Genomic DNA, 27761 nt, shown 5'->3' on the forward strand with positions numbered 1-27761 from the left:
GAACTATCGTAAACAAACAATGCATACGACAATGACTCTAGGAGCTTGGAAAAATTCCCGTATACACATTATTGAGGTAAAAAAACGAAATAGTACACTTCAAGAGAAAAGTTGGCAGCATTATCAGACGAACGGGAAAAATAAGGAGTAAGAACCAGTATCCGGACGAGCAAGCAACTGCACAACGTCTTGGAAAGAAAACTGCATATCACATAGGGTGAGCGTTGATTGGGCAAGTTGCGCGCAAGAATATGAAATTATTCTAAAAAAACATAGCTGAACGAAAATTAGGACTCGGTCGATACATTTCGCTTACGGCCTACTGAACATGAAAAACTTTTTTTGAAAAAGAAAAAAGCTTGACGTAGTTTTCAAGAATGCTATCACATTTACCACAGCACCTTGAAGATTAGATTGAACGTCCTTATCACTTTGGAAACGGCGGATGTGAATTGTGTACAATAAAACATGTGAGTAATGTAATGTATGATAAATGTGCAGCGCTACGTCATTCGGAAAAAAAAACGTAGGTTCTAAGGCACGCGAATGAATGTCAGGAGCACGGAAATAGCCAAGAACAATCCGAAAGTTTCAATGAGTTGAAGATTAAAAGGACGAGTAAATGAAAAAGCGAAAATAAATTTTAGAACTTCAGTCCAAAAAGGTGTACAAATAAAGAGCAATGAGCGAGAATTCAAGAAGTCAAAAATTCGGAAGAAAAACTAGAAGATGACGGTTTAACGGTGCGCAATCGATCATCAATATCAACCGATGCAGGCAAGCAGCTGCAGTAAGAGTGGTAGCAACGGAGATCGGTAATCAGGTGGCAGGTGAGCTTTTCTGTCCCCAATCAAAAACCATGGAGTTCTATCATGAAAGACCTATTATGACCCGACGAAGCATGACCTATATTTAATCTCTGTAAACAAATTAACAATTCGAACGAATAAGGATTTGGTCTGCAGTCGAGCAGTGTTAACGAAATGTAAACTCCAGCAATGTAAGCCGGTAGTAAATTCACTAATTTTTAATCTCCTAGAAAAACCACGCTTAAAAGATAACAAGTGAGAAAATCAGTAGAATGAAATGAATAACTTTGTGAAGAATGTCACAGAATAAAATAAGTAGAAAAAGATATAAAATATCGCAAAATAAGCATTGAACGACGAAAATGCTCCAATAAAATCTTCAACTGAAGATGGGCAGCAATTTCTATGCAATTATGCCATATTGGCTGGAAATTCAATAAGACGAGAACTATTAAAACAGAATATAATTGTTTTCTAACATCATTGAATATTCTTACCAACTTATCCAGCACAATTGTTATTCTATCTTATGGACCTAAAACTGAAGTTTAAAAAATTTTAAAGGCGTTTTGGACAAATGCTAATAGAGATGCTAAAGAAGTTAAAATTATTAGGAAGTAAGTGTACATAACATCTACTAACCGGTAAGTCTTGCATCAGAACATCTGTGAGATTTAATACAGAGGGTCAGATGCTCGTCACATTCCACATTCTCATTATAAACGAAATAAATCCAGCTCAGTGCTCCGTCAACATCGCAGCAATGCTACTGATTTCAATTTGAGAGGACAGATTGCATTTCTCATTTATTTTGCAGACTCTGTAGCTGAAACAGCAAGAATAGAGACTACTAACAATTTTTTGCTTTAATATTTGATACGGTTCATCGAAATGTACCCGCTGTACCCCAAAAACGAAAATCTAAATGGAGACTGGTACGAGCTGAACAAGAAGAAAGGGCTATTTTTTTTTGTTGAAAAAACCGCAATATTGAAACAAATAACACAGCAGGCCACGTTAATCATTAATCATTTACGACAAATATTCAAATGAAGACAGTTTCACGGATTATCGCCCAGAAGATCATGTATAAAGCATCTTGGTCCCTATTTTGATCCTTCAAAAAGACCATTTAGAGGAAAAGTTCATGAGCAAAGACAATGCTGACAATTCTCATTCTGCTTCTCCCTATTCGAATCCTGATTGTTGTTTAGAATAAAAAAGAAAAATTGAATTGTAGAACTATCAGAACAACCAGTAGACAAAAATAGTTTTTTTTTTTTCAAAACAACTTTTCTACAAGCTATTTGAAACTGGTTACAGTAAAAGAAATCTCGTAGTCGAACCAGCTTTATGCATACACAAATCCAAAAAGTTCTGTTGAGTGATGAAGATAGGCGAATGGAAAAGTGTGAGATTTTCTCGACATTGTTTTTTGACAGAGAAGTAATGCAGCATCGAGTGTAGCCACGTCACGACCTTCTTAACATTTTGCCTTGTCGAATTTTACTAAAATGGCAAGCAGACTTTAAAAATAGTCTCAGCCCTCTTTATCGCGTAGTTCTATTATGCATAGACGAAATGCAGTTAAAACAGGAAAATGGGAGTGAAGGTTGTTGTATGAAGGTGTTTTGGGTTCTCGGAATGAAGTTTGGTCAGCCGATGGAAACGCGTCTATCGGAAAACGAAGAGAGAAGGAGCGCTTGGTGAAGCTGTGTACGGACAACCATTCTCTTCTTTGAAAATTAGGTTCCTTCCAAGCGGTTCAACAAACAGAAAAAAACACCGTAGTCGGAATAGAGAAGCTAGTGCTCGTTGGATTCCATTCTCCATTGGAAACGATTCTCCTTGTTAAGAATTCCTTATGAATCATAAGAGATGTTAACAAGAAAACCAGTTTTTGCCTCGAGGAAACCAATGGGGATGAACAATGCAAATATACGAACATAGGATTTGAGGATACCTCTTGGACTAGAAGGAGGAATGATCTAAAATTTGTATGGACAAGGACAAACCTAATAAGTTGACCGTCTAGGAATTAAACAAAGAATAGAAGCAAGAACTAAAAAAAAAACTAAAGAACATAAGCACGAGATCAGCTGAACATGAAAACTGCACCACTTGTTCAATTATTACGTCAACGTCAAGTCGTACACTTTTCCCTTCGAACACTTCTCAGTTCTTAAAAACGTGAGTCTTCGAGGTGTAATATCACCTAATGACGATCGTGCAAGCGAGCTGAGCACTCCAAGCGAAGCTCGTGACCGCTGTAGGATTTCACTGCACATATAGAAGATTGAGTTTAAGCTAGACTAGAGAATTAGAAAAATTAGAATTAGACTAGACTAGGGAACTGACAGCTGAGCGGACAAGTATGAGGTATGATGGGGTGCAGACGAACTGCACGTGACTTGTACGCTGCACAATCTTTCAACAGAATTTTGTTAATTTTGAAAATCTCCAGCTGCGAGCGCACAATCATGGAACGTCTGTAAATTGGAGCTATGATGAAACCCCCAATCCATGAACAACGTTGATGTATGATAATAGGAGGTTCTTCACTAGACTGGAATTCACGCCGGAGTTAAAGCAACTTCGTTTGTATGTTCCGCAATTAGGGACAAAACAGGATTGGTTCAATTTCCATCGAGAAATCGTTGCTGGAAATTCCTCCAAAAAAAGTACAAGTAGTAATGAGGATCATAGATGCGATAGTCGAAGCCGGTGCTCTGACCCCCTTCACTTTTGAACGGTTGGGGAAAGGACCTCCTTCACTTTTAAACGGTTGGCGAAATTACCCCCTTCACTTTAGGACGGCTATCGAAAGAACCCCCTTCACTTGAGCTGCACCCCACGAGCTGAACCCCCTTCATCTGAGGGTCCGGCTTCTCCCTATCGCTCCTATGATGAGGATAGTCAATAAATGGAACGATTTAGGAATAAAGAAGAAAAAAGGACCCAGTTACTTCCACATTTCGTGCAATTCAAAACTTGTATGTATCCGAAGCAGTCTATGTTGACCCAATTGGTTTCTTTTTTAAGTTATTCTAGCATTCCGCATTGAAACTCGAATAGCAAACGTTGCGTATCGATCAGTCAATTAGGAGTAACTGATCCAACGTAATTAGTAGTTCAAGACAATACGGTAACATGAAGGACTGTCAATGATAGTTCATATGGATGTTATGCATCGCTTTGTTTGCGCAAACCAGAAATACTGGGCGTTTCGAAAGGTAACAAATCCAATTACACCGCAGTACTCGAAGAAAACCTTTTGAAAAATAAGAGACATGTAAGGGGGAAATTGGAAAACGAATCAAACAAATAAAACACACTACTGATAACGAATAGTTTTATACTGAATAGTTTGATAAAAAAAATAATTTCCTTCTGGAGTAATTTCATTAAATAGCTTGAAATTCACTTCTTCTATAAAGAATACCCTCGATACAAAACTTAAAAATGAGATGGAAGTGAGAACTAAGAAAACCAAAGCACAAAAGCGTATAAAACGCACACCTTGCGATAGTTCCAATAAAATTTAGGCGTCAAATATGTAACATGTGGTTATATGTGGTTGTATGTGGTTATATTAACATGTTCTATATTCCTGCTTATACATGTTCTCATTTGTTTAGGAGATATCAGGTAAGAACGTTACAAGTATACATCAGAGGGTAAAGCGTAGTTGGGTAGTAGGGGAGGGGGAGGGAGGAGGGGCAACTCAGACCCGCTCTGATTTCTGGAAGTAAATAAATAAATCAGTCGGGCCCCTAAAGAGCTAAGCATTAGTCTTACAGGATCTATGACAGGTAAGCTAAAGTTACTAAGGAAAAAAAACGAAGATAGAGTTTCCAGAAATAAGAGCACAACTGAGTGAAAGGATGACAGAAGGTATAGGATACGATCCAAAAGGTAACGTGAAAAAGAGGGAAAACATTGAAGATAGAAGATCGCACCGTTGTGATATACGTTAGAGGACATATTGTTCATCTGGGAAAAAAGCACACAATAAGAACAACACAATACGCAATCGTACAGCACCAATCTACAAAGGAAAGTCAAGATGAACACATAAACGAAACAAAAAAAAAAAGAAATCTGAACTGGCTGATACTGGAAGAGTGAAAGCACGTAGTAATCGAAATCAAAAAACATTATTTTATATGTCGTAAGTTTGTGGGGATAGATGTAGTGTGCACACTTCACCACATATTCGACGCCTAATAGGACCTTTGGAAGGAGTAACTTGTATAATTTTCCCCAACATACTGGATAAACAATATCGGGACATTTTATTGTCCAAGGTGTATGCATTGCCGTTTTGGTCCTCCCACCACATGATGTTGATTGTGTGCCATACATCTCCGATAGCTAGGCTAATTTCACAAAAAAAATAAACTGCTAATATCGAAAACAAAGGGAACCGGAATCAAAGCGTTGTGATTCGAAAGCAAAGCACTCACTGAGGCTCGAGTCAATAACATGCTCACCTTTACGCGCAGTCTCGTCTCGCACACTTGACGTGTGTGTGTGCCGGTCCATTGATTGCGTATAAGCGTATTAGCCCGACATGAGGCTTCACTGAACGGCTTCAAGTGGACTTGTAAGGTTTGCGCTCGTAGTTATCTTACAAAATCGGATTCCTATTACGAATATCGATCCGGATGCAGCGCTTCGCAGCTCATTCTCTTCTCTCTCTCTCGACAACACATTATGCACTTTGATAACAACCGATAACAAGTGTCGGCCATGAAAGGATGCAAAAACCCGTCCTGGCACAATCGAATCGATGCTACCGATTGGTAGATAACAATAGATGAAACGGAACTTCACCAATAAGTGTGTAGAGAACGAAGGGAACAGAACTCGGTCATAGATGGAGGTGCAAAGAATGAATGTCCTTCTCTGAACATCGTTCAAAAAGCAAGCCAAGGGAAATTACCATGTACAATAATTCAATCTAAGAGAGCAACTGACAACAACCACAAAAAACGAAAACCTCCAATTTGTTACTTGCGGTCTAGAAAAACCATGCTACTACTACGGAGCTACATTATTCAAACATGAGATGGGTGGCGAGGTGGAAAAATACCAAAGAAATGTAAACGAAAAAAAAAACCAAGCCCAAACATAGAAGGAGACGTTTATAATTATACCATTTAAACTACCATTTTTATGCGTTTTTTGCACTTTTGCGTCTGATCCATACTTCCTAATCTTTTCAAGAATATCCATAAAATGAAGGCACTAATTGTCAGCACATGAAAGCAGAACAGAAGGCGACAACGTCGAAACGTTAGCCGCAATAAAGTTTGTTAACAATCTTGGCTGTTGCTTAAATTTGACTATCGTCAAGAAAGCAGAACATCTTATATGCCTGTTTGCATCAGAAGTGTCAGGGAATTAGTGCGCTTTACACAAAGCCGTGAGAAAAAAAAACAACGCTGAGCACTTTCAAAAAAAAAAAACTGAACATGGAAGTCTGAGAATAAAAAGAACAGAAAACAAAGAATAATGGGGCAGCTTAGCAGCCAGCAGAACATTCTAGGGAGGGGAAAAAAGACCGACTTCCATAAGCGCTGCCCAAGCATCAATTTCAAAAGTCAATAAATGACATTTAACACGCACATTATGGCGCATGGCCAAGTTTGCGCATAAGTTTGGCATTCATTTAGACTGCCAATCAAAGAGCTGGTCATAAAAATAGCAAGGAACTAGACGCCAGAAAGTGCAACTATTCAAAATGGTCCACTATCGAATTTCACTTTCTAACAGTAGACTTATTTATTTGGAGCAATCAAATTCTATAACTATAATACCCATTCGTATAGATTTTTACCTCAAACAAACTAGCATTCTATTTAGTAAGCTTCAGCAACAGTTGTCGCCTTCTTGCAATGAATATTAGTCCAAAATTAAGTAGAAAAAGAAAGATATATAAGAAAGCAATATTAATACATAATAAAAGAAGTTCTATTGGCTTGAAATTGGTTTGAAATTATGCGTAGACTTCGTTTTTGCTTTTCTAATTAGGTGGAAGGTGAATTAAAAGAGGAGAAAACATAGAATGTTGATAAATGAATCGATGAATAAAATGATGCGTTATGTTCTACTGAAATGATTTCGATGTTGCCACGGAAGCCACCTCCATAGACAATTTCACTTCGTCGAAAACGCGAAAACACATTATCTCCGAGCGTAATGCACGCCCCGACAGCCGCACATGCAGCTATGCTCGCATATAACTCCTTTTTGAAAGAGCACCCTTTTCCATAATGAACATTCAGTCCGTGTGGTGGTGAAAGTTGCACAATGACTGAAGTGCAATTCCATTAGAACAATTACTGTGCCATGGGCGTTTCGAAGAATCATATTCTAACGTTAGTCTAAGCCTACATAAAGCGGAGATTACATCCCTCAGCAGAGATTTTATTTCTGGCAGGCGGCGAGAAGTTTCGAGCAAAGATTTCCAGATACACTTTATAACCATCCGATTGAACACAACAAGATGTCCGTGAAAGTGTACAAAGAGTCTGTCTCAAGCCTCATGCTACCTATTACCGTATCTTCTTACACTGTACGTACAGTCTCTGTAGATGTCTTCAGCCTGCTATACGACCTCGATTAGTGCAGAACGAAGGAAAAAACGAGTGAGCGTGTCGAAGCAGAAACAATTATTGAGCTACAGGATGTTGATAAGCAGAGAAAATGTACGCATTCTGGTAAACGCGTCGCTGTCATCCAGTTGAACACATTTATGATCGACTGTACCATAGAATTTCACTTTTCGCAAACATAAAAAAATTCGGAAGAGTAAATTTTTCCCATCTAAGGTTTAGTACTTTCTATACCGTTTCCACTGCAGAATACTTCCATTGACTAACACTTTAGGTAGTTCACTGTAATTGTTTCCCTTTGCTTTTTCCTTTTGCCCTTCACGCTTTTCCTCCTTAGGAACATCGGATAATACATACATGCAGCTTTCTCAGCTTAATTGCACAGTTTTTTTTTTGCCCATTCAATAAAACAATGATAACAAATGGCTTGTCCTCACGGCATAGCTCCCTTACGGTATAAAAAGCTGATAGTTCACAGCGAGATCAAAAAGTAGCATGAACGGCATAAAGTAAGAAAAAAAAAGAAGAAAATTAAAACCTCTCTCTTTCCAGACAAATGACATGGGTAATTTTTTTTTCGTATGCACATTTTCTTCTGTCTGTAAGAGGAGAGATGATGAGACAAGCGGAGATACGGATGAACGCAGCTGTCACCGCCCTTACGCTATCAGCGACAGTGAAAACTCGTCAATACGTTCCCTGCATCGTCACTTTACGTCCGCTCATCATGTTAAGACGTATGGGACATTAGCGTTTATGTATATGTTGTCCTATTCTCCTTCATTGTGTGCGCCCAAATGTTCAATCGCTTCTATGATTGGATATGGTGGAAAGCCTAATGGATGCTTCATGTGATCCATCCACGGTGCAATTGCTGCGCTAAAAGTGAACAATTCCATACAAGCTATTTCATTATGGCTTTCAAGTCCAGAAATGCTTTTCAAAAAATCTAATCTCTCAGTAGGAAAATGGTTTTAAATGGTATAGAGAAAAGACAAAAAGTAAAAACCTAATGAAATCGTGTTCATAGGTTCTTTATGGTTTAATACTCCTTTAGAACGAATAATACATCACCCAATCTCAGTACTCCTCTGTACGATTGGATCTGTAAATTACGGGCACAACATTAAGGCTGAGGTGTACCCAGAAAAAAAGGCGTTTTTAATACAAGCGCATTACAAAAAAAAAGATTGGACCTGTAGACATAAACTCATAATTATAGCAGTTGCAGCAAACAATAAATTCTTTAATGTTACGGTGGTAATCTTGGCTTTCAATAAAATATAGGCTGTAGAAAAACTAGTTTTTATCCTTGAAGTATTCAAAAACAAGAGTAATCGGAAACGAATCCTCAACTATGTATACGAGGTGTAGATAAAGAGAATGTGCAAGTTAAAACTACTGGCTGAAATGAGTTGGATTATTATTTTATTATTCTTATTATTATTTTTATTAGTCATTATTATTTTTGTTATTTTATCATTATTTTTTATTAAGTATTATTTTTTCTTTGCTCTGTGAGAGAAATGAAATGTTTTTAAATCTAGCTTCAAAACTAACCATGGTTAACTGTTAACGTTTTATAGCTCCTCTTAGTGGATATTATCTGCATTTTAAATAAAATATTCGCAAAAAAAAACCGCCAACTTTTCAAAGACGAAGTCAATTTTGACCCGTTGAGAAACTTTCTAAAAAAAATAACGAGTGAGATGAAATGTTATATCAGGAGAAACTCATATTTTGTGATCGCTACCTTCCCCAACCGCTAATGTAGCGACAAGGAAGTGGAAAACTCTGTGGCAGACATTCTCGGAGGAGAATTGGGCTGAAAAATCCAACTCTCGGTCGAAAGGAAGGGCGAGGAGGAATTTTGATATTCCGCTGGAAAAAAACATTTTTGTGGCAAACATTTATGCGATGATTCGTCGCATACGTTTTTTTGCGACCAACACATAACAATAAAGTTGCTCGTGTCTCATTTCTTTTCTCGAAATCAAATAATTGTTCGGGGGGAGAGGGGGGAAGAGGGTTTGGAAAAGGTATCGCTCCACATTCGCCAACGCACTGCTTAGAACCGACAGTTCACGGATTCAACAGAAATGAAAAAAAAGGAATATAATGGTGAAACGACTGAATCATTATCATCTCGTTTTTCTTCTCAAAATGACCGGCAACAAAGCCAACAGGAGAAATTTACGAACCCGTTGCTTTGCCTGTATACAATGACTCTCGTGCAACCAATAAAACCCTTATGGTGCTGGTAACACAAGACATTGAAGCTGGAAAAAAAACCACTATGTAGTGCAAAATTCTTATCGATCTTAAGCTCATAGCTTTTGTCTCTTTGTCTCAATAGATGACGTCAGTTAGAATAGTAAAAGAAGGGAAATAATTGCAAACTTCTATGCTGGACGCATATTTGTTTTCACTTTAATCAAGTCATTGCATAAGAAAACCAACCCTTAAAGCGAGTATCAACTTTGTTGGCGTCGAGCCAACGTCGGCGACTTTTCCTTTCAGCGATTGATCATTGAAAACGCTGCAAACGAATCCGAAACGCAAACAACGAAAACACAACGATTGAAAGATTAAAGAAAATAGTAGTAGGGGAAGAGGTCGATTAACGCAGCGAATTTTACGACAGAACAGAAAAAAGAGCTCTAAAACACAGGATGGAATTCTTATCTAAACCAAAGGTGTCCTATGTAGGGCACGCATCAGCAATAGTTCCTTGGCAATCATAGGTCTATGGACGAACAACTATCAATTAATATAAAATTTAGTGTCAATACATAAAGGATGTAAGTGATGCTCGGCTCTGGATTCTCATTCCTACGATAATCATTCCAACCGCTGTTACACCATTCAGAACAAGAAAATTTTCGGAATTCGCGAATAAAGATTATATTTATTGCACCATTTTCCGTACATTACATTGCTTTCGAAATTTTTCTTTTATTCAAAATAAAACATTCGTGGATATGCGCATTCATTCAGTTTTTCAGTTGTTTACGACACTTCTGAAACCGTTTTCTTAAAAAATGCATGCAGTTTTTTTTTCTCGCATTCTCCTTCCTAAAAATTCGCAAAACTCATTTCGATTTCATCTACAACTGCGAGAACAGGTGAAGATCGACGGGTGCTCGGGCGATTAAGATGAGTGTTCGCAACATTGTTCATAACAAAACACAGAATTATGTAAACATGTTGTTGTTAACTTTTTTCGCGCTGTTCGGTGCATGGTATATCAAAATCTGACCACAGAAAATACTTCTTCAACGAGAACACCTGTTGCCTGGGGCCACTGACGATAACTGAGTAGTCATCTGTCCAGTTTTACACCTCTATTAGTGACAGAAGGCTTTTTTCCTTAAATTAACGACCCTTCTACGTCTATTTCGGGAAATTTATGCCTTAAATAGATACACAATGGGGTCAAAACGATATGAAGCACGGCGCAGTTGCGTAAGCGGCCGCGCGCGAAGCTGTGCGGCGGAACGGAATCTAGGTGGGACCTTTGTATGTTGTACATAATTCGCGATGGCTCCACCTCCACTCCAACCGCTGTCTCCACCGCGCCGCATCGAACGCAGCCGCTTACGCAGCTGCACCGTGTTTCATGTCGTTTTCACTCGACTATACGAATCCGTAAGACAAAGGAACGAATATGGAACTAGACGGAGAATGAATCTCAGCTCCTATCGAACAAGAAAAGACCGAGCTATGTAATTCACCATGAAACTCGATACTTATCGAACATGACATCGATGTGCCTAGGGATTGCTGAAAAGTACAACAGCACTTGTATATGTTCACGATCATTGAAAGGAAAACGTTGCAAATACGGTAATTCCGGATGAAATTATTGGAGAATCTTAAGCGTAAAAGTTCTGCAGCTTTGCAATATTTCCAAACGCCTGTCATTTCGAAATGCTATTTATTCGAGTGAATTTAACTATGTTGAATGCTTCCAGGAAGTTGTTTAATATGTTGAATCCATTTGTTCGTTTATTCTTCGTATTATTTGAAATACTTCGATGCAAACAACTTTATCTACTCTGATATTCTTGTTTTGTCGATTATAAAAAAAAAGACGGAACTTAATAGTGTTTCGTGGGGTCAGACGGAACAGTCTAGACAGATGTTTCTTTTTTGAATTCTAAAATGAGACCGGAACAGTTATGGACCATGGCAACGACTTTTTTGACCGCAAACAGCAGTCTGAGGTGTTGGGATTGAGCGAGTGTCCTGCCAAGCGGAAGTATGCTCTGGATTTGGTCGAACACATACGCGGGACAACGTGGAGCGCGGTTACGAATTCTTTGCTGGAAGAAATATATTCACGAAGAAAATAAAGAAGGAACGGAATAACATTATCATTCATACAAGATTTCGCATCATCGAAAATTACTCGTTGAGGCGAGATCAGTCCTCATTTCCAGTTGATCCCTGGAAGAATGAGATCTTTAGTAGCTTTGTCATGGAAGCGGTCACCGTAGATGCATCATTTACGGAGTGGGTCGGACATCTTGAAACTATCGTAGACCTCTTCCTTTTAACCTCAGTTCTCATCTCAATCCGAGAGGATGTCGCAATGAATTCGATCCTTGAACAGCCCTAAGGGTTTAGGGTTTCTAATTCGATTGTGGCTCATTTATTGAGCTTTGCCATGCATCATAACGTACCATTGTATAATCGTCATGTTTATATTTTCCCAGGCGCACATCCACAGCAACTCACTCACTCTTATTTACCTAACATGTACCCCCTCCGCCCTCGCACGTGCCAAAATAGTAAGCATGTCTTGATCGTCTAAGTAAGAATAACGATTAGCGCCTTCACCTTCATGCTATACAGCGTATGCGACCATTCTTTTTAAATAAACCACAATATTCGCTCTTCAAAAAAAAACCATGGATTCCATGGCATTTTTTGTGATACATATTTTCACTCTATCTTCTTGACACTTGAGATTCAAAAGTTCCGATTTGCTTGTTTTACAGAAATAAAAAATACTATTATTTTCTGAAAAGGAGGAAAGAAGCACAGGCCCAAATTATATCTGAGTTTCTGTTTTCTCATAACGGATATTACCAGCTGATCTTACCACTTATCTTACTTACTGTTACTTAGAAAGTGAAGAAACTCCCTGAGGAAGTAGAGGTGAAAAAAAAGCACCAGAAAAAGTCCATGATACCATGACGAGCTTTACCGAAACATCTAATCAGCGAGAAGGCAGATGTAATGAAGCATGCCTTTTGATTGAATGAACCAGTGGGCATGTAATTGCCTACAAAGATATACGGTACTGCAGTCTTTTTTCTGGATGAACCTTTCAATAAACTATGATGTGATATCGTCAAGGAAAAAACTAGAAGCCAGATAGTACTGCTAATTAATCTTCACATATCACAAAACCACATCTCCAATGTTTGCAGAGTTAGGACGATGACTGGAATGTGCATAAAATATGAATCGATCTCATTTTGTCCTCGGTGGGCGAAGATTCCCCAACCAATCCAGTGTGAAATTTGATGAAATCATGAAGAATACAGCCAGAGGACTAGGTTTATAGCAATATAGCCCACATAAAAATGTCAATAGAAACCGTGGCTAAAATCCAACAAACTAGGAAAACATTCCCGATGACGTTGACCGGGCACAACCTCTAGATGTGCACATCCAGTTTTTCCGCTTAAGGACACATGACACCTGTTCCCATGCCAGGCTTAACCCCAGGAATAGAGCGTTAATATCCATTTTCCACGTTGTACATTCCTGAATTTTTGGGATTTTGGGCAAGGTTATCATAACTTAAACAAACTAGCACAAATAAGACTGCGCAATCCAGGGGACATATAGGGTATCCGGAGTCTCACTCGAATGTGCTCACAAATTTTACGTCGTCAGAGCACAATATTCTAAGTTAGACAGAAAGTAGAGAAGTTCCAGCGGAAGAAAACCCATAGGGAGATAAACAGGTGGATGGAAATGTGTTAAGTTCCATGAACGAGTAAAAAAAAAAATTAAATTAAAAGATAAACGTAAAAAATAATTGCATCTCACGCAGTCGCCATGGCCTAACGCACTGAGGCACAGCCAAATTTCCTCTTCAAATGCAACTATTCTGGATTATGATTGCTCTATGTGCGCACGTTCCTAATAACTGAAATTAGATTCATCGTCAAGCGTCGCATCGAGGCACAAAAGATGTTACCATGATAACCGCATGGATTTTTGCGACAAGATGAGAAATTGTTGGAAAACAGAGCAATGGTTGGTTGACTGGATTATCGAGAGGAAAGTGAGAGGGTGGAATGAACTTGGAGATTTATCTCTGGAATAACATGGATTACTGGCAGCAAAGCAAATGGATTTACATAGAAGAGTGGGTGTAGCGATGTTATGTGTTAGTCGTATTGCGTCTAACAAACACATAAAACCAGGTATACACTGCAATCTTAACGCATAACAAGGCATCGGACAATTGGGCACCGGCTGGAAATTTTGCGTAGGCAATTGATTCTAGCTTCTACCCACCCTAAGAGCGGTCTATTTCAAGGTTCTGCGGGGCTTTTCCAAAGAAAAAATAAACTCTGCGTCTCTAGACCTCGCTAGTCTGATTGGATAAGGACTGATGAGCTCTGGAGCATTTCATGGAAGGAATCCGTTGTTCCCCTCATCCTATCATGAGTGGAGCTTTACTTTAACCCTTGACGGAATTTATGAACCCCTTGTTAGGCCTGTTCGGATGAGGATAGTTTGAGCAGCACTGCAGACGACTCAGATCGTGCGGCGGCTTCACGCAGCTCTTGAAATCTTTTGAAAAATGTCCACGAGAAGGCTTCAGAAAAAAAAAACAATTCGAGAAAAGGATGCTGGACTTAAGAAAAAATGACTGCTACTAAAAATCTAGACTTTACTTCCGTTGGAAAAACACAAGAAAATCAGGTACTGATGAGAAATAGGAAAAAGTAGGAACGATACCTTTTCAAGCGTGCAGAACATAATCCGCTGCTGAATGCATTTTGGATAGGTTTATTTCTAATCATTTCACGATTCTCTGTGACCAGTTTTTTTTTTCTTCATATATAATACGATCATTATGGAAATATCCGAATGTATGGACTCCAACCTGCAGGTCAGCCATAACCAATGCATCACTTAATAGTTGTTTAAAAAAAGCAACTGCAAGAAGTGTTATGGGCAAACATAGGTGACACCAAAAAAGTAAAGCAAGGTTAAAAACAAATAGAGTAGAAAAGAGGGGAATTTCTCCCGCTCTGGATAGGAGCTAATTTATATCTGATAGCTGGCACTTCATCTAATTTTTCACCTGATGATAGCCAAATTTTTGTTTACAAACTTCATAGAGAAGTGTAAGTTTTCTAAGACCTAGACAATTACCATGGAATTTTACTTGGGAACGTCAAACACCTTAAAACTGGTGGAATTTCCACCAAACTTCATATATCGCATCATTATAGATGTTGGAAAAAGAAATCGAAGGTGTACATAGCTTGGAACCTCGATAGATCTTTCCAAAAATTATTATTAAGAATGGTATGCAAATTGTTGGGATGGGACTGGTAGTTGCATCCTAATGCAAATCCTTTCGCAGTCGCAGAATACGGTGAGGTATTTCCCAGGCGCATTTTTTTTGCCTATTCGTCAAGTACAATAACACATTAAAAATGACTGACAAAAATAGCGAAAAAAGATCTACAAAGATATGGATTCCTCCTGCTTCTTTTCTCATCATCTCACTCCTCACTTTATATTGAGTTTCATATAGTAGCCTGAACATATTTCTTCACATTTGACCAAGCGATCGTAGCATGTCCGAAGCAACCGTTAGAGTACCCTTGCACTGTGAAATGCCCCAATCCAACGTGCATTGCGGCTGTTTGGGCAAACATAGGTACGGTAAAGCGGTGGTAACTGAGAGTTTGAATGTAACTATAACTGGTATGGATGTAGATAGTGTGAGAGTAGAAGTTGTGACTAGAGCTGGCAGCACTAGATTACAATGTGATGAGCATAAGGTAAAATCAATGGATAATCGAGAGCTCTTCAGTAGAAAACGTCCGTTATCCGCACAACTGTTGCTTGCATTACTACAATTCTGTGTTACTGACATCTCGTTAAACACAAGGTTTGTATGAAGTAATAATTTTTCTTCAAAATTCTCAGTCTACGAATGAGGAAAACTGCATTTATCAAGAGAAGACTTACGACAAACATTAATCAAATTCGGTGGCAAACAAACACTACGCGAGATGCTACGTGAAGTAACAGAATTCAACACGCAACGACTATCTGTGCACCTGTGTGCGGTTTGCGAACGCAAACAAAATGATCGCGGAAGTGCGTCTGGTAAAAGGATAAGCCGTCTAGGTACACACTTCGCGAAGTCATATGGTATTCTAGACGAATAAATAATCGAAGCCATACGACTTCCACCACCGCCTCTGCGCGGGCGGCGTCGTTACGTGGGACGCGCTGATCGGGTGCGGGTGGAAGCAACAGCGAGCGAGAGCGTTATCCTCCGATCGTGTGTGTGTGTGTGTGCATTTTCTATCGGGGAGATATGCATGCGTGTGTGTGTGTCGAAGTGGATATGGAGGGAGAGAATGAGAAGAGCCGAGTCTCAGGCACTCAGCGATGAGCGGCCGCCGATAATGGATGAAGTCGCCGCTATCAGCATAAATCAAGCGCGCAACGAAGCCGATACGGCTCCGAGCAGCGATTTTGCCATTTCCCATCGCCCCCCTCACAGCAGCACATCCGCCACTGCCACCACCACCTCCGCTACCATGCAAAATATAGAGAGCTTGAATAAAAGCGCTTTGTTCCAGTCAGAATAGAGAAAGAAGAGAGTGGGGTTTTTGTGAGCCAGTTATTCATGACAGTGGATTCGGAGCTCACAAAAAGAAGTTGTGTCCGTAATGGAATAGCTCACCATCAGTTCGGAATGTTCAGGGAAATAAAAATGAATACACCTGTAAAATCGGACGACGAAGCTCCGTAGAGCATGCTCGCTGGTTACAGATATAGGACGTTACCAGGGAAAAAAGAGCAGTTTTCGGAAGCAGGCCTTCTGCTTACCTTGTTTAGTTGGCACCAGCAAAGAATTTTCAATGGATATGTTATGTTAAAATCTGTTACTCGAAAATGATATGTCAGCTTTACCTTGTTTGCATAACGCTCCACTTGTCTAGTTCCAAAATGTCAAAATATTTCGAACAAACGGCAATTACAACTTTAATACAGATAATTTAGGTCACAAAGCATTGGTGGGTCGCAGGGCGCGCCATTCCCAATCTTAATTTTTTTTTCTATAAAAAGCAAAGATCTTCTGAGTACGGAATGGAAATCCGCATCCAGAAGTTCATCGTCTAGATAGAACCCGGAAGAGTTCCACTTTTTCGCTTTTCGTTCTCGTTCCACCTATGCAGGATCCTCTCTACCTCTCTCCAACATCCGTCAACCTTTAATTTGTTTTTCCGTCAACCTTTATTTTCATCTTAAAATTTTATAACTGGTGTAAACTGAAAGTATTCATGCAGACTCCAGTGATGGAGGGGGAAAATGTAGTTGGGAGGGAGGAGGGAGGGGAGGGGGTGGCACTCAGAGGCGTCCTTATTTCTGAACGCTCTATCTTACTTTTTTCTCCTAGCAACTTCAACTTACATGTTATAGATCCTCCAAGACTAATATTTAGGTCTTAGGGACCAACACTGAGTGCTCCCCTCCTCCCCACTCTTACAAGTACATTATACCCAAGATTCCCAGGTTTTGCAATCACACAAGCGAAACAATAACGTGAATAAGATAAATAGCATTAGATATGAAAGAAAATTGTTCAAATAATTTCTTAAATATTAACGTGACGATGACAAATTTGCCAAAAAAAATCTCACCAATAAATATCCTTTGAATGCCTCAAATATGAAAATGCATAGGGAATTGATGAGAATGAAGATGTTATGAAATTAAGGAGAAAGAGTAAGAAGAAAAAAGGAAGTACACCAACCAAAAATAACTTATAGATGAATGAATAACAATTATATAAAAAGTGGGATGAAATTGATACTAATGATGCGGTGATCTTCTTCCAAATTCACTTTTTTTTATCTGTAGATATGCAGCAAACCTTTGTTTGACACATTTGATTGCATTTCATTGTGACTACTAGAAAAAGTAGTAAATATATGATTTAATAATGAAATTTCAAACAAGAGCTTCGTCAAACCCAGAGGGGTTTGCTAAAAAAAAACCCATCTACAGCTATGTGGGTATAGGAAACTGTCGCAAATATGTAAGTCAGCAGAGTAGAATATATAAGTAAATTGAACATTGATACAAATAAAAAGTAAAATAAGTGGTGGGGAAAATGAACGCATTAAGAAACTTAAGATTTTATCACAATTGTCGTAGACTACTAATCCTATCGAAATTTTGGTATTTCGCTCCCGAAAAGTTGATAAAGTGCTCCTCGATTAGGGTATCGAGAAATCGATTTAGGGAGAGAAAATGTAGGTTTTTTCTACAGTTTTAACCGCTTTTCAGATTTCACCACGCTTGAATTTCATGCTCAAATACAAATATGCCAAAATTGCATCACTACCTAGTGTTGAATGATTCAAATTATAACGGAAATGGTAAAAATGTCCAACTAAAGCTTTTGCGTGGGTTGCTAATTTTGGAAAAAAAATGCTCCGAGATATTTCTCGAGAAAAAAAAAACACATTTGATTGTATGTGACTATGAGAAATAAAAGCAAATAAAAATTCCTCCTAATGCATAACGGGAATCAGGACAAACTTCCGGCAAAACATTAAATTCCTTGTCGGCTACATGATGTAACTTTCTATTGATTCGAACAAATAACACAGAAACGAACATGAAACGAAACGTTACTGGAATAGCACATTTTTAGCAGAGAACGAGAAACGAGAAAGAAACGAAGAAACACGTATTGAGCGAAATTCTAGTGTGCAATCTTTAAAAGTATTCACTCATATACTATACATATATACGAATCATTAATTGAAACAACTATGTACGACATAGAACGGACGTGTAGGACGGACGCATCGATTGGCGCTTTGCGTCGCAGCGACACATAAATTAATACGTAATCACAAATATCACAAGCAACATTCATTAAACACTGGCACGTCGGTAGGAAGTACTCAACCATAGGTGAATAAGAGAAAATGTAACGATAACCACGTAACGTCTAATGGGACAAGAAGCCGATAGAAAATTGTAGGATCGGAGAAAATAACTATGGAAAGAAAAGTGATGGTCTGACGCGGTGATGGCAGATAATTCGTAGTTAAGATTCATACGACGAGAAATCGACTCCACATTAGTCCCATTAGATTATCTAGATCCAGAACTAGTCACTACCTCAGCCGAGCTGGCTAGCCATCGGGCGCTCGGCTATGCTAGAGAACTATTGTGTAAAATGCCATCCTACACACTATACATCCCGGATCTTTCCGGCATTTGATGGGAATTGTGGCCGTCGGCGGTGAGAGAGGATTCATTGAGACGAATCCACATCCAGATTGTTCAAGGAAATAAAAAAAATGGAGTCGAGCATACGAAGTGCATGTGATTTTTTGCGTTTTGAATCGTGTAGTGAGTGAAAACTCAAACCGCTTAAACGGCACGACTACCCAGAGATGAATAGACGGGAAGATTTAGTATTCGATGTGGATAAAAAAAAGAGAAAACCTCACTTTTTTCTGGCCTACCGCCATGTTTGCTTTCATGGATTTTTCAACAAATGTTTCAAAGAAAGTAAGAAATCGATGGTAAAATCCACGACCGATACTCCAAACCGACCTCGCACATCTTCGCCCTCATTTTGCGCCCATCGAAATAATTCAAGTCTCTTCGTCTTCATCGAGATCATGGAAAATCTACTTCAGAGAGCAACAAAAACGTGGACAAAGCATCGAGAAAAAAAAAACCGACGAAGCTCTATATGTGTCAATAACAATAACAAGAGGTATTATTTCCCCCCAAAATGACATTCAAATCCAACAACATTTTCCGAAAGTCGCAAAAATGCACAACATTTGCTTCGGTTTTCGGCGACTGGCAGAACCTCAGAATTCTGAAAGGGAACGTGAGGGACTCGACGGCTAGTTTTTTGTTCTTTTCCTTTCAAACAAGTTTTTTTGATTTTCCTAAACATTAGTTTCATGTCATAAGCTCAGTAGTGTTGCTAAAAATGTGTTTTTGAGAGCTTTTCAGAGCTTTAGCACGTCTTTCGATGGTAATTCCTGAGAATCTCTGCTTCAGTGAATCTCTGGCTATGTTTGTTGTTGTATTTATTCCAGAAAGAGTAGAGAAGTCTGAATAGCAAGTAATTCTTCAGGTACGTTTAGAAATCATAATTTTATTTTTATTCTATTCTTTTATTAGATTATGTCATATTTTCTTCTTTACTGATAGCAATACTCTTGTAAAATGTAGTAGGAGCACTCAGTGGCGCCCTTCTTTCTGGAAGCAAATAACTAAAAATCAAATGAGGCCTTATGATCTAAACATAAGTCTTAGAGGATCTATGACATGTAAGTTAAAGTTACTAAGAGAAAAAAGTTAAGTAGTGCATTCAGAAATAAGGACGCCACTAATTCCACCCCTTCAACTACATTTTCCCCCAATATTCGATCAAATAACAGTAACAGTAGAGAGAGGAGAAGGAATGAAACGTTTTCGCGGACAACCACGTATGGAAAGGATTTTCTTGGCGTTCTTTTCCTTTTTATTTCCGCCCTCTCGAATTTCCCAACAATGTCGCTGCCTCTAAGGTTGTAATCTGCCAGTGCTCGCATAAATTCCGGGACAACTCCCCTAAACACCTGGCGAACGTTCGGTTCTTCCGGCTTTTCTCGGCTCTCCACATCAGCGCCAGCCGATCAAAGCAGAACGCGGCCGGGCAGTTGTCGCGAGCAGCGGCAGCAGCAGCCTGGTGAGATAAGCTAACAGCACCGGCAACACGATCGCAGCATTCGATTGATTCCTATCGATCGATTTTCTGGGATTGCGTTGATCTAAATGCGTTTGAAATGGTGAGAGAGAGCTGTTAAAACAGCAGAAAAATCTAGAATAAGCGGAATCGTCAGCACATCAAGTGGAGAAGTTTGCAAAATTGGTTTATAGTGGATGGAAGTACAAATTAAATGCTGTAGCTCTCTTTGGTTCTATGTGAAAATTAGTAATTAACATATCCGGCTTCACATACTAATTACTATTCAACATCTTTCCTTTTTCAACGATCGATTGCATTGAGTTGTAAAGAAATGCGTAGAGATCATGTGAACTTTTCATATGTGTTAGCTTTCTTTTCTCTTTCCTCCTGACTAATTATGATATCCCCTTTCTCAGCGGGAAACTCTTTCTCTCTGCTGGGAATGTCTTACTTTCTATTCCAGAATTTGTGTGAAAAAACAAAACGATATAGGCACTGATTTAAGATGCAGAATATTCAAACACACACAAAAATCTAGGCATTCAATTTTCTAACAGCTAGACTAGCATTTTTTTTGATAAATATCTGGTGTCAATTCTTGTCGTTAACGCTGTCGTTAACGCCGCTTGCAGAGTTGTAGAGTTCGTCCCTACAGTTCACCTAACGAAATCCGTCATTTTAGTTCTTTCGCGTGGGCGATAAATCCAACGAAATGATACTATAGCGTTAACTACTTACAGTTACACTTAGAAATATACACATACGCTTGTTCGCAGCATTCATACCACGCCATTTTGCGGACAAAAAGCAACAATGCGTGGGTCGGTTTCATTAACGAGAGCTTTGCGACGTTTCCCAAGTTTTATGGAGTTGTGGAGTTGGCAATTTGGTAAGAACAAAAAGTGCATAGAGGGACGACAGCAGACATAGCGAATCTTACCTGTGAGGATCTCACTGTGCCACCTAAGAAAGAGTTTGATAGTTCAGCTGAACCGAAGACGTGATGTTAGAATGAGTGATGCACTGAATCGCAGTGGAAATTCACAAGTTTTTGAAAGAGAAGAGCAAAATTTTCTCCAGTGCCCAGTGGAGGGTGTTAGATGCTCGCTGGATTTTCGGAGAATTAGGAGAGGAAAATGCAAAAGGTGTGCCATATACACAAAATAGCGTTTAGGTTCATGAAGCATTTCTACATACACACATATAAAGGTTTCCCGACTTGGCGTCGGGAAGAAATTCGGCATGAGGGGAGCAGTAGGAGCAGCAGCCGCCGTAGCTACACCCACAGCAAGGAGGCGAGAGGGAACGAGGCCTCCGACGGCGGTGGCCGACGGCTGCAATCGATCGCCGGACATCGCGCCGCCCTAACCACATCGGCTGCTTGCTGGCTGGATGGCTGGCTTGTTCGCTCGCTTGCCTCCGATCTCTCCACACTCCACCAACCCACCAGTTCGACGACGCCAGAAGCTGATGGTTAACCACCACTTGCACGACGTGGTGGCCGCGGCGGTGGTGGCCGCGGCGGTGGTGGCCGCGGCGGTGGTGGCCATCGCGACGAATACGGATCAGAAACGATGGTGGTTCGCGATATCCAGTCATTCTGAAAACACCGATATTAACCTCTCAACGTCTACATACGTGTGACAAGTTCAAAAAGCAATCACGACTCAACCATTCTTTTCGAATCAGCTTTTTTTGGTTGCGGCGTCGTAATCGGATAATTCCTCAGTAAGCAATATCACTCGTTAGTTCGGCTTCTCCACAGTCGACTTCTTGCTTCGATGTAAATCTTTTCTAAAGTGGATGCGATTTAACAAGCCAACTACCAACACGTACTCATGCCTTCGGAAAGAGTTCCAGAACATTGCTACAATTGCTGAATCGTACTGTATTTCACTGCTAAGGCCCATAGAATTTGGTGGTATTGCTAACGAAATCCAGTTTGCCATAGATTCACGAAACTTTTTCCTTCCAATCTGTTTTTCGTGGTATCCATTCAGTAACACAAATATAATTATTGGTACAGAATACGGCACAATTATGATTCGGTGTCTTCTGAATGTCTTTAACAATCCAGCGAATGGTGTCCCATCATTAGATTCTTCGGCGAATGCGGTGAGCGAAGTTTGCTTCAAAACACCGAGTTTCTTGGCAGATAAAAGTGTCCCTGAGTAACTCATGGGATTCCTGTAGCAGCCAATAGAGTTTCGCCTCTGGCTTCCTTCCTCTGTGATGAGCCCTTGTTTTCGAAGTGATCCCGGCAGCCGCTAAGCCTGATTAGGCTTCTTCCGAGCTCTTTCAATCTTCGCCATTATTGGGAGCTTTGGTCTTTCCGAACGCTCGAAAAACTCATAAGATTTTGAAGAGCAGATGTATTTTAGAAGTTTTTTTTTTGAGGATTACAGTGTTTTCTCGAAATTGTACAAATATTTACTATGGCAATACTTCAGAATGTGTAGATGTTTTTGACGCATATACGAGGATAGAAGAAATGTTGTGATATGGTGGTATTTGTACTTGTGTATACTTGTGGCCTTGTGATATTATAGGATGAGAAAAAGGGACAAGAATATTGTTGAGTAGAGGAAAAACGAAATTTCCTTACAGAGAATTGTTGCTGAAGCAATTAAAAATAGAGAAACACGAAGCACGAATAAGTAAAATACAGTTTCTTGGTCTGCGTATTGGTTTTTTTTCTTCTGATTTCTATCAGTTTCCCTCGACTCTACTGTAAGGAACCTTAAAACCGAAACAATACCTTCTTGAAGAAATCTTCCACTAGAAATGAGTATGAATGGTGAAGTTCCTGGAACGGCTTAGAAGAAATTGCTATACATCGCCGTAACTGCCTGGAGCCAACGATTGATGCAAATTGGCACATGTCCGAGTTAGTCGACGCTCATCCAACTTCAACTACTGCAGCGATTGAAAAAGAGAGTTGCGCTGTGCAACTATCCGTCTTCTTCGCATAAGAATGCAAATTTCAAGAGGAGAAAAAAAAAGTTGACTTGAATTTTGGTTTGAGAGTGTTGTAATTATAATTATATTCTGGAGTCGGAAAACATTTCCCCTCACAGAGTTCTAGAAGCTGACCTCTGCAACGTTTCAATGGTGGATTCATAGTAGAAAATTTTATATATTTAGTTGAGGGTAGAAGGATAAGGTCACTGGTGTATCACTTTACTGGGGATGCTTCGACGCGTTTTACTGCAGTTCGTAATCGCGGAGGTTTTGGAACATGTGTTGGACTATACAATGACTTGTGGGGTTCAGCCGACGATCAAGTCAGTGTTTTTATCCTCCCAGACAAGTCTGGAACCAATTTATCGAATCCGGAAAGATGAAAGGCTTGGTCGGCATTGTGGCGGTTTCGAACCATCCACCATGCGACTACAGCGGACCTCTAACCGACGGCGCCACACCCGCCCTCGTATTTTTAATAGCCGTAAGAAATTGATACCAAACATGAACTTCTTTAGAATCCTTCGTCTTTATTGCAGGGTGGTACTTGAAGGCAACACATTAAAAATTTGACGTAGTACGAAAACCTCAAGAAACCCGTAGAGTGCGGGTTCCAGGTTACGGAAATGAGCGTGACCCCGCTCCATTCCTCCTAATCTTCTTGAAAAAATGGCGTAGGAACCGTCTTAGTCCCTACGTGTTCTTAGGTACGTGAGAACGCATTCCCTTGTACACGCTCCAGCCCCATCAGCAGCCTATTATTTGGTTTTACCTTAATAGGCTGGTGACTTAACAACTTCCAACTTACCTGTGGGAAAAAACGGCATATTTCGCGAAGTTTTTTTACTCTACGGGTTCCATGAGGTTTCTGTGCTACGTCAATTTCGTTATTCGCTGTCTTTAGCTATCTAAGTGGATGAAACTGGAGGAACTACACTTGTGCTCTATGAAATAAGTCTAAAAAAATAACCTTCACTGGAAGAAGTGCTGAACAATTTTATCAATTAGCTGAAAGCGATTGTACCAATCCTACTAGCCCTGAGGATCTGAAAATGCCGACATTTCGTGAAAGCGATAATCCGACGTGAAATTTGTGTCAATGTCGTGTAAACCTACATAACTCGAAAATGAAAAAGCAAAAAAGTTGTTAGGCACCTCATATGATAGGGATCCTCTGTATAGTGGCGTTCTGTCTGGGAAGTGCAAGTACACTTGGGGCAAAAAGTGGACCGGGAAAATTTTGTAAAACTTGTGGAAACTACATTAAATCTAAAGTAATTCTCCAATTTATATCGTTCCTGTTTTCTAAAAATAGCTCCCAATAAGTATAAGAACTGCTTGTTTCTAACGAAATTTTCAAAATTGTATTTAAAGGCATCACTCCACGAATCTGAGGTGGTACGGATTTTAGGTGGAGTATTCGTATACGGAATGGGAGACTATGGAGAGGGGAGTGATTCCGTCCATTTCTTCCTAATTGCCGTTTTTTTACGGCAATTAGGAAGAAATGGACGGAAGAAATGGAAGAATTAGGAAGAAATGGACGACACGGCTTCAGGCGTTCTGGCGCACTATTTTCCACAAGGAGTGCGACTGGAGCGCGCCAGCCTTGTGCGGCACCGCATCTTTCGGGCCGTTTTTTACGGCAATTAGGAAGAAATGGACGGAATCATCCCCCTCTCCATAGTCTCCCATCCCGTATACGAATACTCCACCTGAAATCTGCACCACCTCAGATTCGTGGGGTGATGCTTTTAGAGCCGCTAGCGCTGCCTGATTATCTGTGTGCTAGGAGAGGTCATCTAACATTGTGCCTAGGTGTTTTGTTATAGTGTGCCTGCGAGGTTTTTAGATGGAAGTTTTTTTAGATGGTTTTTAGATTTATGATGCCCTGTGTTCTACAGCCTCATCAAAACGCATAAGCTGAAACCCGATGAGATCAACTCAACATCAGCGGCAACATTCAAAATGCGACCAATAATAAGTTGTGTGGGAGGACCAACTGATCGAATTTCGTTTCTTAATAAAATCGTGAGTCAAATTTTGCCTAAAATACCATCTCATTTGTCGAACACGCACCATTTCCTTGAGCGATTACACAATGCGAGAGTTGAGGGGAACTACGTTATAGAGTCCTTTGATGTAACCTCACTCTACACGAATGTAAAAAACAGTGAGGAGCTGCAAGCTCTTTCTGAGATGATAGATTTATATGGTAACAACTTGGAAACATGGACTAAGTAAATCTCGCATAATAACACTTATCAAGGAATGCCTGAATTGTAATATCTTTAGGTGGTCAGGAAATTACTTCGCGCAACTGAGAGGGCTAGCAATAGGTCAACGATTAGCACCAGTACTGGCGATCTGCCTCATGAGCAGAATCGAAGAACCAGTGCTTTCGCGTAGACCAATAATGTATTGCAGATATATTGACGTCTGTTGCATCATAACATCAACACAGTCCGAAATGGACGAGTGTTTCCGAATACTCAACCAACAGTCGCAATATATATATATACGAGAAACCCCGAAAGAAGGATGGCTTTCTTACCTCAACAAACAAATAAGTACTTCAAACGGCATTATTAGAGTAAAGTGGTATCGCAAAGAAATTTGCAAGAACATCATATTGCACGCCAAATCTGCACATCCGCCTGCAATAAAACGCGCAGTGATTCGTAATATGTTCAAAACCGCTAGTGAAGTATGCACTTGCAACCAAGAACGACACGAATTACGAAGACTAGCCTCGCAAATTGCATGTGCCAATGGCCATACAGTACGTCCGCATTACCGAAGAACCCGCACTGTAAATAGCCATGTTCCGCGCGAAAACAAAATTTCTCTTTGTCTTCCTTTAATCTCTGACAGTGTCAGTGCCGCTGTTCAGCGAAGCATTATCCAAGCACAATCACAAGATGACGTGATCTTGGTGAATATTTCAAATGCAAACATCAAAAGCCAGCTTGTTAGAAACAGACTATATGATAGATACTAGATGTGTTATTTGTCCTTACGGAAAAACAGGCGACTGCGCAAAAATGGGGGTAATATATGAGATTGAGTGCTTGATATGCAATGCAACTTACGTAGGGGAGACCGGTAGGAATGTTGGAGTGAGGATTAATGAACACATGGCAGGAAAGCGACGAAAAAGTTTGATAACACCACTAGGAAGGCACAGACATGAGGCCCACAACGGAAACGATTACGATGTAAAATGCGTTATACTGGCTCACGAAACAGAATCGTCGGCAAGGAAGACGTTGGAGGCGTTTTGGATTCTTAAAAGAAACCCTTCAATGAATAATAGAAATGAATGCTCGATAACGAATGAGTTCTTGCCACTTGTACTGCTCTGTGTCCTATAACCGCCTGATATTCTGTGTGTAGATCAAATCATCTATATCGTCGCTGGTGATCTACACGCAGTAATACTCATTCGCTGGTACACTGAGCGACAAGTGCGTGCAACCAGCCGTGCCATATCCGGTGGAGCAACACGTAAGACCATTTTCAATGTAGATGGGTTTCTGTTTTCACTACCCTGAACGATTATCGAAACACTGACCCAGGGTAGTGTGGCACTTGACGGGATAAACGTAGTTTTGCTTGCTTGCTTGCTTGCATTGCTCCAGTCATCCTCTATTTAGGTCTCTGAAGACGGCGAAAAAGCCGAAACGTCAGGCAAATAAAGGTTCCATCTAAAAACCTCGCATGCACACTTATAACAAAACACAGACAGAATATGCTGAGGTTTCAAGACAAAAGAACATTTGAACTATTGTGCTTAGGTTTAAAGAGCTGTAGCTCAAAAGACAAAGACTAAAGTGAATGGCGTTGATGAATCGCTGTGGGATCAGCCAACGCCTTTGTCCTTGGTTCTGAAACGTAGAGGTTAATCCTTCGTCACCCACCTTACTCATCATAACTTCTATGTACCTCTCACACTTTTCCATGTTTTCAAGCATCGGAGCCATTTTTTAGAAGATAAACAGTTCAAAGATTAAAGCGATCCTGAAATCATTTTTTAGCAGGTTTATCGACTCAAGAACGCCAAATTTCTATTCTGATGGAATTCGGAAATTTGTTCGGCGTTGGTGACAGCGTATAGATGCTAATGGTTTTTGCTTTGAATAAATCCATTTGTTTTGACTTTTGGTTTTGGACTTGTAGTTAAAGGCGCCGAATTCTGATTACTTCCTCACTAACCTAATACTTTCCAAACAAGTCTGGTTCTAATTTGTAGATCTTGGAAGGATGAAGTGCTTTGTACTGTAGCTTACAGTGCTTGAATAATTATTTGATCTAAGGTCCTGAAATATTTCTACTAATCTAGAACGACCTGCTGTATAATTCTAAAATAAGAACATA

At 39.8% G+C, this 27761-nt stretch overlaps 2 protein-coding genes across 2 annotated transcripts; one reads left to right on the top strand and one right to left on the bottom strand.

Annotated features, from left to right (window-relative positions):
• Positions 1 to 21897: 21897 nt before the first annotated feature.
• Positions 21898 to 22603, bottom strand: RB195_003535 (uncharacterized protein; the record flags this gene model as incomplete). Its single annotated transcript, XM_064201230.1, has 2 exons — positions 21898 to 22023; positions 22250 to 22603. The coding sequence occupies 2 exons, from the start codon at positions 22601 to 22603 to the stop codon at positions 21898 to 21900; spliced, it is 480 nt and encodes a 159-aa protein (XP_064057111.1).
• Positions 22604 to 23612: 1009 nt separating this feature from the next.
• Positions 23613 to 27460, top strand: RB195_003536 (uncharacterized protein; the record flags this gene model as incomplete). The annotated part of the gene is made up of 3 exons (XM_064201231.1): positions 23613 to 23707; positions 25289 to 25415; positions 27425 to 27460. 3 exons carry the CDS (start codon positions 23613 to 23615, stop codon positions 27458 to 27460), a joined length of 258 nt encoding a protein of 85 aa, XP_064057112.1.
• Between the last annotated feature and the right edge of the window lie 301 nt (positions 27461 to 27761).

The sequence above is a fragment of the Necator americanus genome, chromosome IV (genome assembly GCF_031761385.1).
Source record: "Necator americanus strain Aroian chromosome IV, whole genome shotgun sequence".
Lineage (NCBI taxonomy): Eukaryota > Metazoa > Nematoda > Chromadorea > Rhabditida > Ancylostomatidae > Necator > Necator americanus.